Source organism: Lytechinus variegatus, chromosome 3 (assembly GCF_018143015.1).
Source record: "Lytechinus variegatus isolate NC3 chromosome 3, Lvar_3.0, whole genome shotgun sequence".
In the NCBI taxonomy this organism is placed as follows: domain Eukaryota; kingdom Metazoa; phylum Echinodermata; class Echinoidea; order Temnopleuroida; family Toxopneustidae; genus Lytechinus; species Lytechinus variegatus.
Genome location: NC_054742.1, coordinates 31,757,487 through 31,774,864, shown reverse-complemented (window position 1 = coordinate 31,774,864; position 17,378 = coordinate 31,757,487). Strand labels below are relative to the sequence as shown.

At 34.1% G+C, this 17,378-nt stretch overlaps 1 protein-coding gene across 5 annotated transcripts in view; it reads left to right on the top strand.

Annotated features, from left to right (window-relative positions):
- The window catches only part of LOC121410776 (neural Wiskott-Aldrich syndrome protein-like), a 54,164-nt gene that overhangs the window by 25,550 nt on the left and 11,236 nt on the right, over positions 1-17,378 (top strand). For 3 of the 5 annotated variants that reach the window (XM_041603080.1, XM_041603079.1, XM_041603078.1), the window contains exons 4-6: positions 1,406-1,505; positions 5,210-5,281; positions 12,762-12,809. In XM_041603080.1, the coding sequence (XP_041459014.1) occupies positions 1,406-1,505; positions 5,210-5,281; positions 12,762-12,809 (220 nt within the window). Of the gene's footprint in view, positions 1-784; positions 1,196-1,405; positions 1,506-5,209; positions 5,282-12,761; positions 12,810-17,378 lie in introns of those variants that run through there. The other 2 variants (XM_041603082.1, XM_041603081.1) reach the window with 2 other exon arrangements.

Here is a 17,378-nt window from a genome sequence, read left to right as displayed (position 1 = left end):
CATTCTTTAATTTCAATTTAAGATATGGGAATGTGAGAAATGTAACAAATGGGAGAAAGACAAATCAACAGAGTCAATAATTAAAATCAAAAGATCTGAATTTTGATCATTCTTATACAATAGATATTGAATGAGATTCATTTGATATCGGTCTGTGAAGCTTGTATGAATATATGAATATTGTTTGATATTGTCGGTTGCTAATGAATGTTATACTTTACATATTCTAACAATAACAAATGACAATTTATTACAAATTTGCAACATGATTCAATTCATAAGGTATAATGAAATGGTGCATGTGGTTTAGCAGGGAAGACTTGTACCATATTTTACTTTAAATCAATTAGCAGCATTAATTACATGTAATAGCTTTATGTCAGTGTTAAAAACATTTAATTTCCCTTCTCCCATTCTGCTGTCTTTATTGGCATGGCAATTCTCTCAACTGATGATCTAATTACATGTACATGTATGACTAGTGAAGTAAGATGGTTTGGACAGGCCAAAATAATCTTGGCTCTCCTTGATAATGACTTCCTCGTATATGCCCTGACTCTCTTCCCCAATTCAAAGTGTAGAAAGTTGTGAATATTTCATCAATACAAAGGGAAAGGGGAAACCGCAGGATATTGTTACTTTAATGAATGGCAGAGGTCATTTTCATGCAAATCGGGAAGAGCTGTTGGGGGGAGAATAAGTAATTAATGTGTTTGTGTCTTAAAAAAAAAACAATAGAGGGGACAAGAGTGAGAGGCATAGGGATAATTAGACCAAGGTAAAGAGAGTACTTTGTTGTTTGTAAGTGACATAGGGATGGGGAGGGAAAGACACAACACAGTCAGAGAGAGAGGGAGAGAGAGGGGACATCATGTGTACGGTATGAAGTCAGTAAGTCCTGAGTCACCCTTTAAAACCCTGTCCATGGATACATGGTGGTGACATGTTACAGATGACAGGGTGGTGCATTCTGAAAATTATTCCTGGATAAACTTGGAAATACTTGGATTGGAGGAACTCGTGCACTGCAAGACTTTTTTGGTTTATCGCAGCTTATTCCATGCTTATGGTGACATATTCCATGAATGCCAGAATGTACAAATATGCATACCAGATGATAGATGCAACACAAAGTACTTGGAATGATTGTTTATCTGTGCCACCTTACAGACAAAATGACTTCGACTCATTACTGGTAATTTGAAAAATGCTCATAGTTTTAGATTTCTTGCTTGTTTTAGATGGAATAACCTCATGTGAACAGCACTGGAGCTAACTCCTGCTTCTTTATGGAACCTATATATATATTCTTGGATTGAGTAAACACCATCAATATTTCAAAGTTTTAATTCTTGTATCTTTATTTGTCAATCTTCACACTGATTCTGTATTTGTGTTTCCATAGCATTGTTGGGCCGGGTTGAACTTTGCAGATGAGGTTGAAGCAAATGGTTTTAAGCGGGTGATTAATGACAAGATTCAACGTAGACAACAAAGGAGACAAGGTAAGTTTAATCCAAAATTTGGTTTTAGTCAGGCTGTTTGAAAAATTACATGCAAGACTTTCTAGTTGCATTAAAGTGGCCTCTTTTTTATGTTTTTTTTTCTTATTTTTAATTGGTTCAGGAAATATCCCTTAGAAGACACAATGAATAATGCGTAAAAAATTGTGTTTTTAATGTGATTCTGTGTATCATTTAAACAAAACAGATCTCAATCATGATTCTATGACAGCATTTTATTTAAAATTGTATTTCTGTATGTACATGTAGCATGGTGACAAGGATAGGGATTCAAAAAGGTTGTGGAATCTTGATTTGAGTTAAAGATGAGTTTAAGAAGGCTATTTTGAACAACATTTTGTAGTTGGATATATTTTTGCATCCTTGGGCATTTTCATATAAACACTGATCGGGACAAAAGTTTCTAAAATGAACATACAAACAGGCTGCCTTTGTTTTTTTCATGCATCTCACATTATGCCTCATTCATGTATAAGATGTATAAGTATAAAATACAGTATGTTAATTAAAAATATATCTGAAGAGTTCCACACATATATCTGCTTGTTGAATATGTGTAATACCTCAATCAAAGAAAATAATACTTAACAGGGAGTAACAAGTTCTGTTATGTGTCCACTCTCAACTTCTCTTCTGCATTGTCACTGATTGTCTACCATAGTAATAGCAAGGTTAACTATAAAATACTTTGTAGAATGGCATGGTATGTGTCTGGAAGCTAGCTTGTCAGAACACCTTTGTCATAAAATTATAGAAATTAAAACATTTTAAAGATTCCTTGGTTATATATTATAATTTGATTTCAAAGACTTTCAAGACGTGACCATCGTTTTGAATAATATCAATAACTGTAATATGAGGTATTTATATTGCGCAGATACAAGTATCCAACTTATTAGGTGCTCAAAGTGCTTCTATGTTACCAGGGCTAAGCTACAGTAGGCTACTGATTCCCATGCTCACAGTTTTTTTTAAGGAATTTCATCCTGCTGATACCCATTTACCTCACCTGGGTAGAGTACAGCACATTGATAATTTTTTGCTGAAGGAAATTATGGCATGGCTGAAATTCAAACCAATGACCTTCAGTTTTAATGGCATTAGTTAGAACCACCCAACCACAATGCTCGGAACTTCTGATACCATGTGCCTAGTTACTTTGTCTTTTACATCCGTTTATAAAATTATTTTTGTCCACTCAAATGTGTATATGAGTAGCAACAGATGAAAAAAAAAATTCTAAGCATTTCAGGGATATATCATTAGGTAATCTATTTTTGGTTGAATTTCAATAATAGTTTTTTATGTGTGCACTGTATAGTTCCAGTGGAATATTTTTGTGTTTAATTGTGGAGTTGAGCAAAAAGTTATAGTAAGTTCCAATTTTTCTAAATATACAAAATATCTCTAACATAATTTATTTACAGAATCTTGAATACACACCCCTGCATTCCTGTCTTTCAGTAAGATCAGTTTGTGAAGCGATGCCAAACATTGTAATTTTATCCCGATTCCTTCTACACAAACATTTTTCTAGAATGTCAGACCTGAAAAACAGAGCTAAGGAAAAGATATTGCAGGGCAGTTAATTATACATGTGACTGGATTTCCTGGTGTGTAAGGAGATGTGCTAATCAGTGACAAGCACATGAGATGATGATGTAGAAGGAAAAGGAGTAGTGTATTGTTGATCCATTATTCTGCAAATGTCTCTCAGCACGTTATGGAATGCTAAACCGTTTCTATCATCCTCCTGTTTCAATACAGGAGGGAAATGATCGTAAAAAAATATGAATTAGTATTGAAATGAATCATTTTTTGTCATCAAGCAAGGCTTTGATCTACATTTTGATCATTTTTACATGTACATGTAGGGGTTCATACTGTAGGCAGGGTTATTCCATAGAGATTAAAGCGTGATCTAAAAAAACACTTCAATTTTAATTATATTTCACTTTTGGTCACATAAAAACATTCAGAAATATTCCAATGATAATCTAAATCACAATAAGAAACTGTGATTTTTGTGAAAATTATTTTCATGTGCCATGAATTTGTAAAATGTTACAATGTTACAATATGTGTACCTTTTTAATTCCAAAAAAAAAAATGGTGCATGATCCTTACATTCATGTCTTTGTTCAGAAAGAATATAAAATATGAAATTGACAAGGAAACACAAATAGTTTGATTAAATATTTCCCTCATAATCTCATATCACTTTGGGTAAAGATACATGTATGTGTAGTGCATCTTTATTTTGAAAAAAATGGGCAGGCATTTCCCTCTCCCATATTTAGGATCATATAATAATGATAAACCCTGAAGTTATTGATACTCTACATCTACAAGCATTGATATGAAGTATACATATTGATGCAGATATATTCTATTGTTCTCACACAATGCTAATTACATGCATGATTAGATGGATCATAATATGCATGTATTGTTTATTTTGAGGCAATTATGGTTTCTTTCTCTCCAGTCAATGTAGTAAACTGAGAATCTATACGTTGCATGCCAAGGGACAAAATTAGTCCTGCTTCTACATGTACATTAATTAAGACTACATTTAAAACTAAATACATAATGTTGTAGTTTTATATTCTGAGAAGAAAATGTGAGTTTTTCATTATTTATCTCTGTAGATAAAGGCACATCTACTTGATGCACCTATGAAATAATACATGTACTTTACAACAGCCATCTGCATATACATGTACATGGACATGTAGATGTTTATCAAATTTTCCTGCCATGAAAATATTGTAGTTGCTGTGGTTGCAGTTTATGCATTTGTTTGTTTGTTTTCAATACTCTAAACTGTGTTCTGGATAACAATTTTTTTTTTTGTGCGTACACACTGAAAAGTAATGAAATATAATTATTTAAATGGATGGAAACTTTCATTTACGCATACAGCTCTTACAAGAACATTTGGGCTATATATGTATATTTGTGATTTCTTTTCTGTTGAGCAATGCTTTACAAAAATATGACTGCTGTGACAGGCAAATAATTTTAATGCAGGCACACAATGAACAGCTATCTCTAATTAATGGAACTAAAAATTGAAAGTATATCGTAGTATGGTTTGGAGCTACAGTGTATGGTTTCATCAATTTGAGCAGAAAATGCTTTAATTGTATATTTACTTTTTTATTGAAATGATTTTTGAAATGTGAATTTATAACCCAGGAAGAAATTTAATAATTTCAATGCATAATTGCACAAAATTCTAACCTTGGCCTGAAAGTAGTGAAAACACATTAAACATGGATTGTTGCATTCCATTTCTTCTCAAATTCTTTCCACTTTTGTATATAGGTTTAGATTATAATGTTTTAGCTTCTATATCTACAGTTTGATCATTCCATTTTATAAAACACTGATTTTTATGTTCCATATGCATGTTTTCTATTTTTTAATTGTTTTGTTTGGAGAATGGATGGTTTGGGTAATTGTAAAACTGTAATTATGAAGGCACAGAAATTGATTTTTTGAAATATTGAACTACAGCGTTTTTTACCCATACATGTAGTGAAATGTATTTGGTGGAGGGTGCGATTGAAAATCATTCCTAGTTGAAATGTATGAACATGTACCATCTGCTTTTAACGACTAATTTATGCAAAAAAATGCTCAATGCCTCTTGAAATTCTACCCCTTTTCCCCTTAAACAGAAAAAAGACGTCCTGCCCCATCCACACCAAATCCAGCTCCTACACCTCAGAATGTACAGGCGCCCTCACATGGTAAGATTATCTCATTGATGGTAAGACTTTACCTGTAGCTAGAGATGTTTAGAACTTTCTAACAGACTAACAAGGACCTGATGAATGTATCAAAATTAATCAAATACTTTTTTTTTTCATTTTGAAGGATCATCTGTGCAGCATATTGGGATTTTCATTATGGATTTAAGTGCAGCACTTTCCTTACAAGTTCCACTCCATATTGTTAGTGAACCATACAAATTAATTTTTAAATATGTATGACAATTGCACATTTGTTCAAACAAAAACTTCATTACATGAAAAATGATAAATTAAAATTTAGTTTATATTTCTACTGTTATACTTAACACATATAACAGCCACATACAGTTGTGCTCAAAAGTTAGTGAACCCCTTTCACAAAATGCGCTTCTTTGTGCTGAGTTTTGAATTTAGACCGCAAAAGTACAGTGTTTGGAAAGTGCAAAAAAAAACTTTATTTAAATTATCAAATATTTTGTCACCTGACTTCACAATCATATATCTAAAACATGGCAGCAATTCATTTTCTGGTGGGATGCGCTAACTTTTGACCACCACTGTACAAGTGACCTTTTTACTTTGAATATGAGTTGCAATGGCATCGAAAAGTTATTATAAGGAGAACAATTTAAAGTTAATGCAATATACATGTACTGTATATATAAGGTGAGATGTTTGTTATCTTGGCATGTACTTGTACGTACATATTGCATCTCCATTCTGTTAGATTTGGACTCTATACAAATTGTAGTCTCAGATTGACTGATAAAGCGGTTATAAATGTAACCAGGATTTATTCAGGAGAGAAACAATCTGCAAATAAAGATTTACTGCCTCTTTGCAGTGATACCAATCAACAGTCTTCTAAAATACAAAATTCTAGTCTAAAGCTTACGTGCATGTACATAGCCAATTGGTGTGGGTCGGTAGGCCTGTGATACATATTGTAAATGTATGTAGTTGTACAACCTACCTGCAAGTAACCTTCATACAACTACGTCGCTAAAAAATCAATGTGAATACATGTACATGGCACCTTTCCAGGTCAATTATGATTGATCTAATTACACTTATATGCATATATCCCATTCTCATCCTCAGAAATACTTCCATCTCTATTGTTTAATTGGTAGTGACATTGAAACAGCCAATGATGAGGAAGTAGTTACAATGTTCAATTAATTCTAATTATACTTGGAGACAGTGAAGAGAGTGCATGTGACTCAGAGAAGCTCATTATAATACACCAACCACAGACAAACAGGCTTATTATAACCTCGGGACCACTGAGGTTATTTTTCATTGGCTCCTTGATATAATAACTTGAACCAGCTGGGAGAATCATGATAACTTAAGGGAATTTAACATTTCATTTGCATTTTTAACATACTTTTTCAGATTATTTGATATTTTGATCATTTATCAGAGGGACCTGGAGCAAGAAATATGGGCTACATGTAGATCCATGTAGAAATTGCGGATAGTATCCATAGTTGGTTAGCTTTATACTGAAAATATAATTCCTCATCCTTGTTACTTCCTTGATAAGTGAGACTTCACATATCAAATACCCCTGGTACAGTATTACTATTTTATTGAACAGCTATTGAATGAAAATCACATCTAACTCACTAATGCTTCTTTTCTTTATTGCTGTTTTATTTTGTTCTTATATTTTTCTCCAATGTCCATCCATCCAGCCCCACCCCCTCCCCCTCAAGTCCCAAACACACCCCGCCCTGCCTCTTTCCCTGGGACTGAGATCCCTTTCCCTGCCTCGTCTTCCATGGACATGGCATCTGTCTATCAGCCCCTCGGTGGTGCTCCAAACACAAAAACCACCAAAGGTAACAGACAAAAAAAGTGCAAACTTCACAAAAACTGTTTTCTTGCAGTTTTCTATCTTGCATGAACTACAGTTTTTGTCTCAGCTTGTGTGTGCTCTTCAGCCATATTAAAATAAAGATCATTTCTCACTGCCCATGTCAAACATCCTCCAAATTGTGCCTCTTTTCTCTGTGTGTATTGTACCCCCTCTTTTTTGTGTGCACATGGAATTACCTGTTTGACATTGTTGCATTGGTTCATTTGAAATTGATAAAAATTATTTTGAACCATTCCCCCTTTCATTTCATGTTTGAATATAATGGCACATTGTATACATACAGGAAAAAAAAACATAGAAGGGTGCATCTGGCGTTTTCACCTGGTTTTATTTTAAAAATGATCCTCCCATTAACAAAGACAATAAAGTAATTGGTTAAAGTCACAATGTTAACATTCATAAAATTGAGTCACTAGTACTCAGAGATTATAATATGTACATGAACATGTATTGTCAATTTTGCACACACTTGTCTTTTCATTAAGTACTCAACATTTTATTATAATCGGCTCTACAGATATTGTGTATAAATACATGTAAAACATTGCCCATCTCTATACTCCTGGACTAATACAGAGCAATAGTTTCTCTTTAAAATGCATAGGCTCAGGAATTTACGAGTCTGATGCTGTTATGCAAACTTGTGGAATACACCTGAATGCGGAAGACTGTAAACCGTTTTTACACTTTTTTTTTTTTACATTTTTCTCTCTTTTTTTTTTTTTTTTTTTTTGTTGACGAATGTTTGGATGGCAGTTTTTTGTAAATGAAAAACCTGCACCAAATACTGGTCAATATCAAGAAAACAAGACTTATACCTCTGTCACATTTGCTCTACGGCGAGTCGAAACAGCTGTTTTGTTCATTTTTGTCTCACCTGCATAGCAGAGTGAGACTATAGGCGCCGCTTTTCCGACGGCGGCGTCAACATCAAATCTTAACCTAAGGTTAAGTTTTTGAAATGACAGCATAACTTAGAAAGTATAAGGACCTAGTTCATGAAACTTGGCCATAATGTTAATCCTGCCTGAGTTTCATGTCACATGACCAAGGTCAAAGGTCATTTTGGGTCAATGAACTTAGACCATGTTGGGGGAATCAACATCAAAATCTTCACCTAAGGTTAAGTTTTTGAAATGTCATCATAACTTAGAAAATATATGGACCTAGTTCATGAAACCTGGACATAAGGTCAATCAAGTATCACTGAACATCCTGCATGAGTTTTACGTCACATGACCAAGGTCAAAGGTCATTTAGGGTCAGTGAACTTTGGCCGAATTGGTATCTGTGGAATTACCATCATAACTTTGAAAGTTTATGGATCTGATTGATGAAACTTGGACATAAGAGTAATCAAGTATCACTGAACATCCTGTGTGAGTTTCAGGTCACATGATCAAGGTCAAAGGTCATGTAAGGTAAATGGCCTTTGGCCACATTGGGGGTATTTGTTGAATTACCATCATATCTCTGTAAGTGTATTGGTCTAGTTCATAAAACGTGGAAATAAGAGTAACAAACTATCACTGAACATCTTGTGCGAGTTATAGTTGTTTTCAAAGTCAGCACTGCTGCTATATTGAATCGCATGATACAGGTAAGACCGCCAGAGGCATTCCACTTGTTATTCAAACTATCTGTATTTAGCTGGTACAAAAAAATGTTTAAACAGCTGTTTTGGACTCGCCGCCGCTGTAAAACAAATGTGACCGAGGTATTACATGTATTGCATAAGTTTTGCTTAACAGCTAAGATAAAGATCGGCCTCTGCCTATCAAGGTAAAGTGAGGTCAAACCTTCAGGAAATAAAGAATGAATTGTACTGAAACAAACAAGCCTACAGTTACAATAGGTGGTTTCAGACCGCCTCGAAGTTCGCCAGTTCCAGGTATTCTCTGATCGGGAAATTTACCCCGATCAGAAAATACCAGGTATTTTGGTAATGTGAAAGCAAACTACGCGTAATCTCCCCGTATGAAAATACCCGCAAAATAGTAGGTACTTGGCGAAATTACGAGAACTTTCGCGGGGATTTTTCCAAGGTCGCAGGTATTTTGGCGATGTGAAAGCAAATTACGGGAACTTTTAGCCCAGCGTGTCGTTGGTCGTCGTTGGGTGCGGGAGCTGTGGGTGGCTGCTGGGCTAGTGCTTTTGAATCTCGTGCCTTGCCTGCTTATCAGACCATACTGCACATGCTCGTAACTTCAGGAACTTATCCCGAAGGGTATGTTTCAGGGCGGTGTGAATGCAGGAATAATTAACGGGTATTTTTCAGCCTAAAAAAGTTCTTGTAATTTAATGGGGATTCTTGTGATCGAGGCGGTTTGAAACCGGCAACAGTTACATAGATGTTTAATGCTTTTACCAAAGTGTTAAAGAATCCCTCAGGAGTCTGAACAGGAAAGGATAGGAAATACAATAATAATGATATACAGTGCATATACATGTACAGTGTATGTAGGCCTATTGTTCAACTTACTTGAGTACTCTAATACATGCAGCATAGCTATGGATTCCTATTTGCACTTCTTTTACATTTTTACATAGACATGAGCATAGTACGAAGTATTGATTGAATTCCAAACCAAAGAGTACATCAAAACATCGCAGCTTTGATGCAAAGTGTTCTTAAAATGGATTTTTTATAGAAATAGTAAATTCCCTGGTTAAATAGGGAAAGTAACTGTATTGTGTATATGAATAAACTTAAAAAGCCCAAAATGTTTGTTTTATAAACCAGAGCAAGTTGTCCTGACATAGCCCTTCTGATAAGACTGGAAGCTTTCAAGTTGCATGCAGATTTGTAGAGTGAAGTGATACATTAATTAACCCATTTCATCAGTTTGGTAGCAAGGTTAGAAGGGAAATAAGATAATGCTGTGTGTAATTTATACAATTTATCAAGCTTTAATAATCATAGGAGTTGTGAAGTATTTTTTTAATGAAAAAAACATGAATAATCACAAGAAAGTATACATTCAACTACTGTTAATATAGGTCTTATTTTTGAAGACATTTTAATTCAAAGAAAGGTTTTTACTTGTACATCTATACAATGCTGGATTTTCAAACATACAATTTTGAGCAGCAGTGCTTGAAGCTCTTTCTGATTTACATTCTAGTTTCTTTTTATCTCTGCTTGCTACTTTACTTATGTTTGCTTCAAGTTCTTATTGAATTTCCAGCCTTATCATTTTTTTAAAGATGAATGGCTTTTGATATTCTGTAATCTATTCACAAAAGCATGGTCAAATAATTGATCATTGTACATGTGTCTGCATGTGGTAATGAAAATCCCAAATACTCTTCAAGAAAAAATGAAAAATCCTGGAAATATGAGGGTGGGGTTTCATATTGTGAGTTAGTCGTGACTTAACGACATACCAATGACGACTCTCTTTGTTTGTTTTTTATCTTTAATCCAGATTTTTAGTAATTTTGGTTGTTGATTTAGCATTTGAATGTGAAGCTTGTTCAATTTGATCAGGAAAAGAAATACATGTACATGGTGTTCTCAGATTGGATATTTTACCCTGATCTTTTGCTGTTGTGAAAACAAAATACTTGTAATTGCCCTGAAAGAATACCAAAGTCCTTTTTGTCTCGCCCACCAGAGGTGAAGGCGAGACTTAGGGATCCAAATGTCGTCCGTCCGTCCGTCACAAATCTAATGACACATAACTCCACAACCGTAAGTCACTTTTCAACCAAACTTGGATGGTAGATGGACTTGGGGGACCTGCATGTTATGCTGCAGTTGGAGGTCACATGGTAAGGTCGAAGGTCATTTTCAGGTCAACGTTAAAGTTTACATGCAAGACTCTCTTATGACACCTAACTCTGCAACTGTAGGTCACTTTTCAACCAAACTTGGATGGTGGATGGACTTTGGGGACCTGCGTGTTATGCTGCAGTCAGAGGTCACACAATAAGGTCAAAGGTCATTTTCAGGTCAACCTTACCTAACTCCGCAACCGTAAGGTGCTTTTCAACCAAACTTGAATGGTAGATGGACTTGGGGGACCTGCATGTTATGCTGCAGTCGGAGGTCACATGATAAGGTCAAAGGTCATTTTCAGGTCAACCTTACCTAACTCCGCAACCGTAAGTCACTTTTCAACCAAACTTGGATGGTGGATGGACTTGGGGGACCTGCGTGTTATGCTGCAGTTGGAGGTCACACAATAAGGTCAAAGGTCATTTTCAGGTCAACCTTACCTAACTCCGCAACCGTAAGGTGCTTTTCAACCAAACTTGGATGGTAGATGGACTTGGGGGACCTGCATGTTATGCTGCAGTCGGAGGTCACATGATAAGGTCAAAGGTCATTTTCAGGTCAACCTTACCTAACTCCGCAACTGTAAGGTGCTTTTCAACCAAACTTGGATGGTAGATGGACTTGGGGACCTGCATGTTATGCTGTAGTCGGAGGTCACACGATAAGGTCAAAGGTCATTTTCAGGTCAACCTTACCTAACTCCGCAACTGTAAGGTGCTTTTCAACCAAACTTGGATGGTAGATTGACTTGGGGGACCTGCATGTTATGCTGCAGTCGGAGGTCACATGATAAGGTCAAAGGTCATTTTCAGGTCAACATTAAAATTTACGTGCAAGGCTCTTAAGGCAAGTGTTATTCCATCCCAGTCATATTACAATGAAGTTTCGATACAATTCTGTTGCATGCCCTCGCGAATCACGATATTTCTGGTTATTTTCATATGTGGGCGAGTCACAAAATCGCTTTTGCCTTGTTTATTTTAGAGAACTCTAAAAGAGATTCTGTAAGGATTACTTGGATATTTACAGTTTAAATCTTAACTACTTGATTTTAAACCCATTAAGAAGATGATGCAACTATAGGAAAATGTGGATTTTTCTTTCTAGAAATTGAAATTATAAGAACTTTACCTGGTTTGGGAAGGTGTGAATGCAGAATATAATTCCAGGGTATTTTGAAGCCCCCAAGAAGTTTAATTTCATGAAATATACAGAGAAGTCTATGGCCATGTTTGTAAGTATAGGGGAGACTTTAGGACAACACTTCATGGAAGGGGGTAGTGGAAAACTGCCCCTTTTACAAGTGATGAAAAATTTAAATGAAGAAAATGAGGATTATGGATTCCCCCCTCAGAGGGGTATAGAAGATCAGATAAGTAGTAGCTCTTATGTGAAATTGAATACTACACCAAGTACATGTATTATTTTTTATCAGTTCTACACTATCTTATGTTCATTTTGATGCTTAGTAATATTTATGCACAAACATACTAATTAATCAGTTTGATTTCTGTCTTGATGGATACTTCATTCAATTATCTGATTTTTTTTAATACTAATTTCAACTTGTTTCTGATTGTCTTTTCCTCATCTTCAAAACAGCACTAACGATTCCCTAATGTGTAATACAGATCACCTTGTCATTTTCCCCCTTAATGCTGTTTAATACAAACCATTTTGTTGATTTATTTTTCTTTTTACTTTTTAAACCACTCCTTTTGATTTTCATCTTATTTGCCCTCATCTCGTTCATTTTCATGCTGTCATTTTGATCATCTTCGTAACACCATCATTATCATTATCATCATCAGCAACCCAACAAGGCGGTCCCCAGTCAAGCGCAAACTCAAAACGCAGAGGTAAAATCTAGCTGTTGTGTTTTTTATTTCTTTTCTTTTAGAGAGAAATGCTTGTTTTTCATTTGGCGTGGTATTGTGGTGGCTTGGTTTTAGTTTCTTTAGTTCCACTATTTAGATCAATTTATACTTTACCAAAAGAAGGTGTTCATAGTAATATATTTCCATGTAGATGATTAACAACCATGGGATCGTATTCTGAAAATAATTTTTAAAGCTGTTATTGTTTGCATTGAATAAGTAAGGATACTTTATAACATGAATAGTTGCAGGCAGGTAAATGTATTTGCTGCAAAATGTTAATATTCTCCATTCAATCATATGAAACAATATTTTAGAAAAAAAAGTAATCATGCTTACTCCATATACAAAAAGAAAGATACAAAAAGATTTCTTAGTTCATTTGACTGTTAGAATATCATATTCTAAACGTTCCCCTTTAAACATTAAATCATAACCTTAAAACATTAAATCATAGTAAAATCAGATAATTTACCAAATCAACAAAGAGCTATTTTGAAAATAATTTGAGAAAGAGATACATTTAAACAAATGTGATTCCTTTTTCATTTTTTACTGAACTCCTTATGTGAGGATGTTACACAGTTCTAAGCACATGAAATTATTTTTCTGATGCACAAATCCATGTGTTAGGTAATACAATGCTTGTCACTTAACAAAAATTGTGATCTACATATAAATAAAAATGAAGCTATGTGAGGCTATCCTGCAGCAAATAATGAGTTAACCTAATTAATGTATCCAAAGTGGCTTGAAGTACTAGACTTTTCATTAAACATGTTAATGTTATTTAGATGCCAAATAAAGGTATTATGGAATTCTCAAGTTGAAGCTATTTGTATAGATCAATTTAGATATTAAGGTGTTGATCCTATTAAAATTTCAATTAGGACCCAGCTGTTATTTTCCCCCTTTTTGGTATAATGGTGAATTGTTTGCCAGTATGAAATGCCAGATAGACAATGAATTGGCCATAGCCAAAAATGCGATGAGTCATACTTGCCTGTAATTTTATGTATTATCAGATAAACTTCTTAGAGCTCTATGCAGTAAAGTCTTAACAAAATTGGCACTGGTGAACAATTAACATTTCCTTATATGAGAGGGCTATTGTGCAGATAATGATTGTCTATGTGATTTTTATAACATTCAGGGGAAGGATGACATGTAGGAGGTGAATAGTATGAAAAAGTATTTTGATAAGATTGTTGACAGTAAAAATGATTGAAATGTTACAATAGCTTTCGTGGGGCTCCTTATTCAAAGTAAACTTGGAGAAATATGCTTTTTTATTTGGGAAAAATCATGCTGATGATTATTAAACAAATTCTGCTTCTGATTTACACAGTAAAAACGCTGTTTAAGATTTTATACAATGCTGTTTACTATATGAACCTTACAGTATTTGTTTAACCGTTTAAACAATCATGTTTAATTTATTGAAGATTATATTGTAAATTAAACTTTGTTGCTTAAGATTTAAACACTTGTTTAAACTGTTTGAACAATTACTGTAAGGTTCATATAGTAAACAGCATTGAATAATTTTTTTACTGTGTAATTATCTATAATATAAAAAAAAATCTGCATTAATATACTTATTAAATCACAGTATCATTTGCACTGCTTTAATTAAAGTCTTTAAAATGTTCACCCCCTGTTTTCCTTTATGCAAAACATCTGCACCCTTTACCTTACCCATTGCATGCTTCATAATAACATGAAAATAATCATTTCTTTAGAATATTCTATATTTAACAATATTACTTGCAATCCTAATTGAATGTACAATATATCATGCCAAGTAGGAAAGCTTTTTTTCCATAAGAAATGAATTTAAAAAGTCCTGCATTCTCTCTGTCTCTCTCATTCAAGTTAATGGGTCAGATGCACAAAAAGTAGCAATTGCTTTTGCTAGGTTTATTATGCTTGGCTTTTGCTTGATTCCGTATGCATAAAAATGAGCGAGCGAAAACTTGCTAGTAAGCTCAATCAATTTCTAATGCCTACTAGCGTTTGCTTCACCAATAAGCTATTGCTGGAAAGCGTATGCACAAAACGAACATTTTGCTTGTGCGTTTAAGCATTTGCTTGGGTTTTCTCAAGCTCTTTCAGAGCAGCTTGAGCATTTGCGTGATCAGCCTGTTCGCGTCTTATAATGATGTTTATGTATGAGAGAGAACCCAGAGGTGTACAGTAGCCTACATGTACATGTTTTCTTCCTAGTAAGGGCAAACTGAATGCCAACTGTATCAATTTATTAATTAGAAACAAGAAAAGTTTGACACCACGTCTGAGGAAAGATATTACAGGCAGACAGGAGAGAAACTGTGTTTTGCATTACCACACTTTTGCATTCGAGTCACACTTTTGTTCTGTGAGGTGTGTTCGCACCAGCGTGACGTCGCTATTGTTCAAACAACTAGCTATTGCTTTCTGAATACAAGAAAAGGATTTCAGCACAAGCAAAGGGTTATGCGTACGAAATAAAGCAATTGCTAAGGTATGATCGTTTGCTTGGTGAGCAATTGCTTGTGATAGAAGCAATTGCTACTTTTGCATCTGACCCATTGTGTAATCTTGCCCCTCCCGTGACTTTGCTGGGCCATTATAACATGGTCTAATGCTTAGTGCTCAAAATGCATTTCATTCAGTCAGATTTATATTTACCACTTGAGGTCAGATGTTGGTCATACAAATGGGACAAGTATGATTATTATCTATAGAGTGTTTTAGGGATGCATAAAAAATGCATCTTGATCTGTATCATTTGCCTCTTCAATACGAGAACAGATTGAACAAAGTACAAACTCAGTAGAATATCTCTTAGGATACTGTACACAACCTGCTTTTCAGTATGGTACCGTATTGATCAGTCTAATGCGCATGCGCAAATGCACAAAAAATACAATGTGTACAAATAATGCAATGCAGTGCACAGAGTAGATCGCAGTGATACTAAAGTGATGTCATGAGCTACATGGAAGTCACATTTATTTATGATCAAATTGATCTTATCATGTGAGGCCATAATTGATAGTGGTTTGTGCCATGACTTGTTCTATCTAAAATTTCTCTTTTTTCAGGGGGGGGTAAATAATGGTAATTATATTGGATGGCTTTATTTCATAGAAAACCAAAAATATTCCACTTGTAAGGTTCAATATTGAAATTTGGGAATATCTCTGGTATTCCAATCTGAGTTATTCAATATGATATTTACCTGCAAGTTTCTAGGAGGGTGGTTATTCTGCTACCATTGCATGTTTGTGAACAAATATATTTATTACTTTAAAAAATGCTACATTTGTCGGGTAGACATCCATTAGATATCTCAGTTTTGTTAGATATTTTTGGTGTATATGTGTGTGTTTTGTTTTGGTTTTGTTTTTTGCAGGGGATCAGATAAGTCAAATGTCATATTAGGTTGCTTTTGTGAGTGAAATGATTTCAAATTGACTTTTTTGTTCACTTCTGAATAATAAGAGTTCATTTATAATGCAAGTCTTAAAAAATGTTTTAAATATTTTGCTTACGTGTGTGTATTAGTAATTCCGTAGATGGTCTTTCTTAAATGTGTTGCTGTTACAAAATCAAATATGCATTATTCTTTTGCTGTGATTTGGTCAACATTTAAAAAAAAGATAACATTATAATCTTGTTTTCTCTGTAGCAAATAAAAATAGTACTGTCAGCATTTGTTGATTTTGGTCATGTTTTTGCAGTTTTTTCTCCAGTAAACTGTCCAGTATTACTTTTCTGCATGTTGTATTCATATTAAACAGACTTTAAGTTAAAAACTCATACAATGTTTTCTATTTTTGTTTGGGACTATTTATTTAACCCTAAAAAAGTGGGATACTTTAATGAACATAATTCACAAATAGTTCTTATGAGAAACTTGTCTACCTTAGAAACCACATGATGCACACACCAACAAGAGGAAAACATGCATCATGGAAATGTTTTATTGGTCTTTACTTACACCAGATGTTTATTTAAAAAAAATATATGTGCAATATTTGAAAGGAAAAGGTCATACGTGTAGCTGGAAAAATGAATTACATTGTAAAATTGTATTGTACATTGTAAAAAAAAATATCCTTCAACAGTGGCAATCAATTTAAATCTTTGCCTTTTGATGTATTTTACTATAATCTTATGTCACCTCACTGGGATAATAAATTATCGTTTGGCTTTTTACTACTAAATTCTGATGTAATAATAGAGAAGATATGAAAAAGCCATCTGCAGATATAAATATTTCATGAAATAGTCCTCATGTTCATGTCCTTTCTAGCTTTTGTTTGTCATTGTAGAAACAGTTATGATGTACAATTTTTTTTTTCATGTCAATGTTTCACAAAATAGTACATTTATAAAATTCAGAATGTAATGTAATATGGAATTCCACATATTATACAACCATTTATCATTTTATCTATATATTGGAATCAAGTCAACCGACATTACTTATTTCACTATCTATTTATGGTAAATTGACATGGATCTTGGTTTCATTTGTGCTTGGGTACACATTATTTTGTAAAT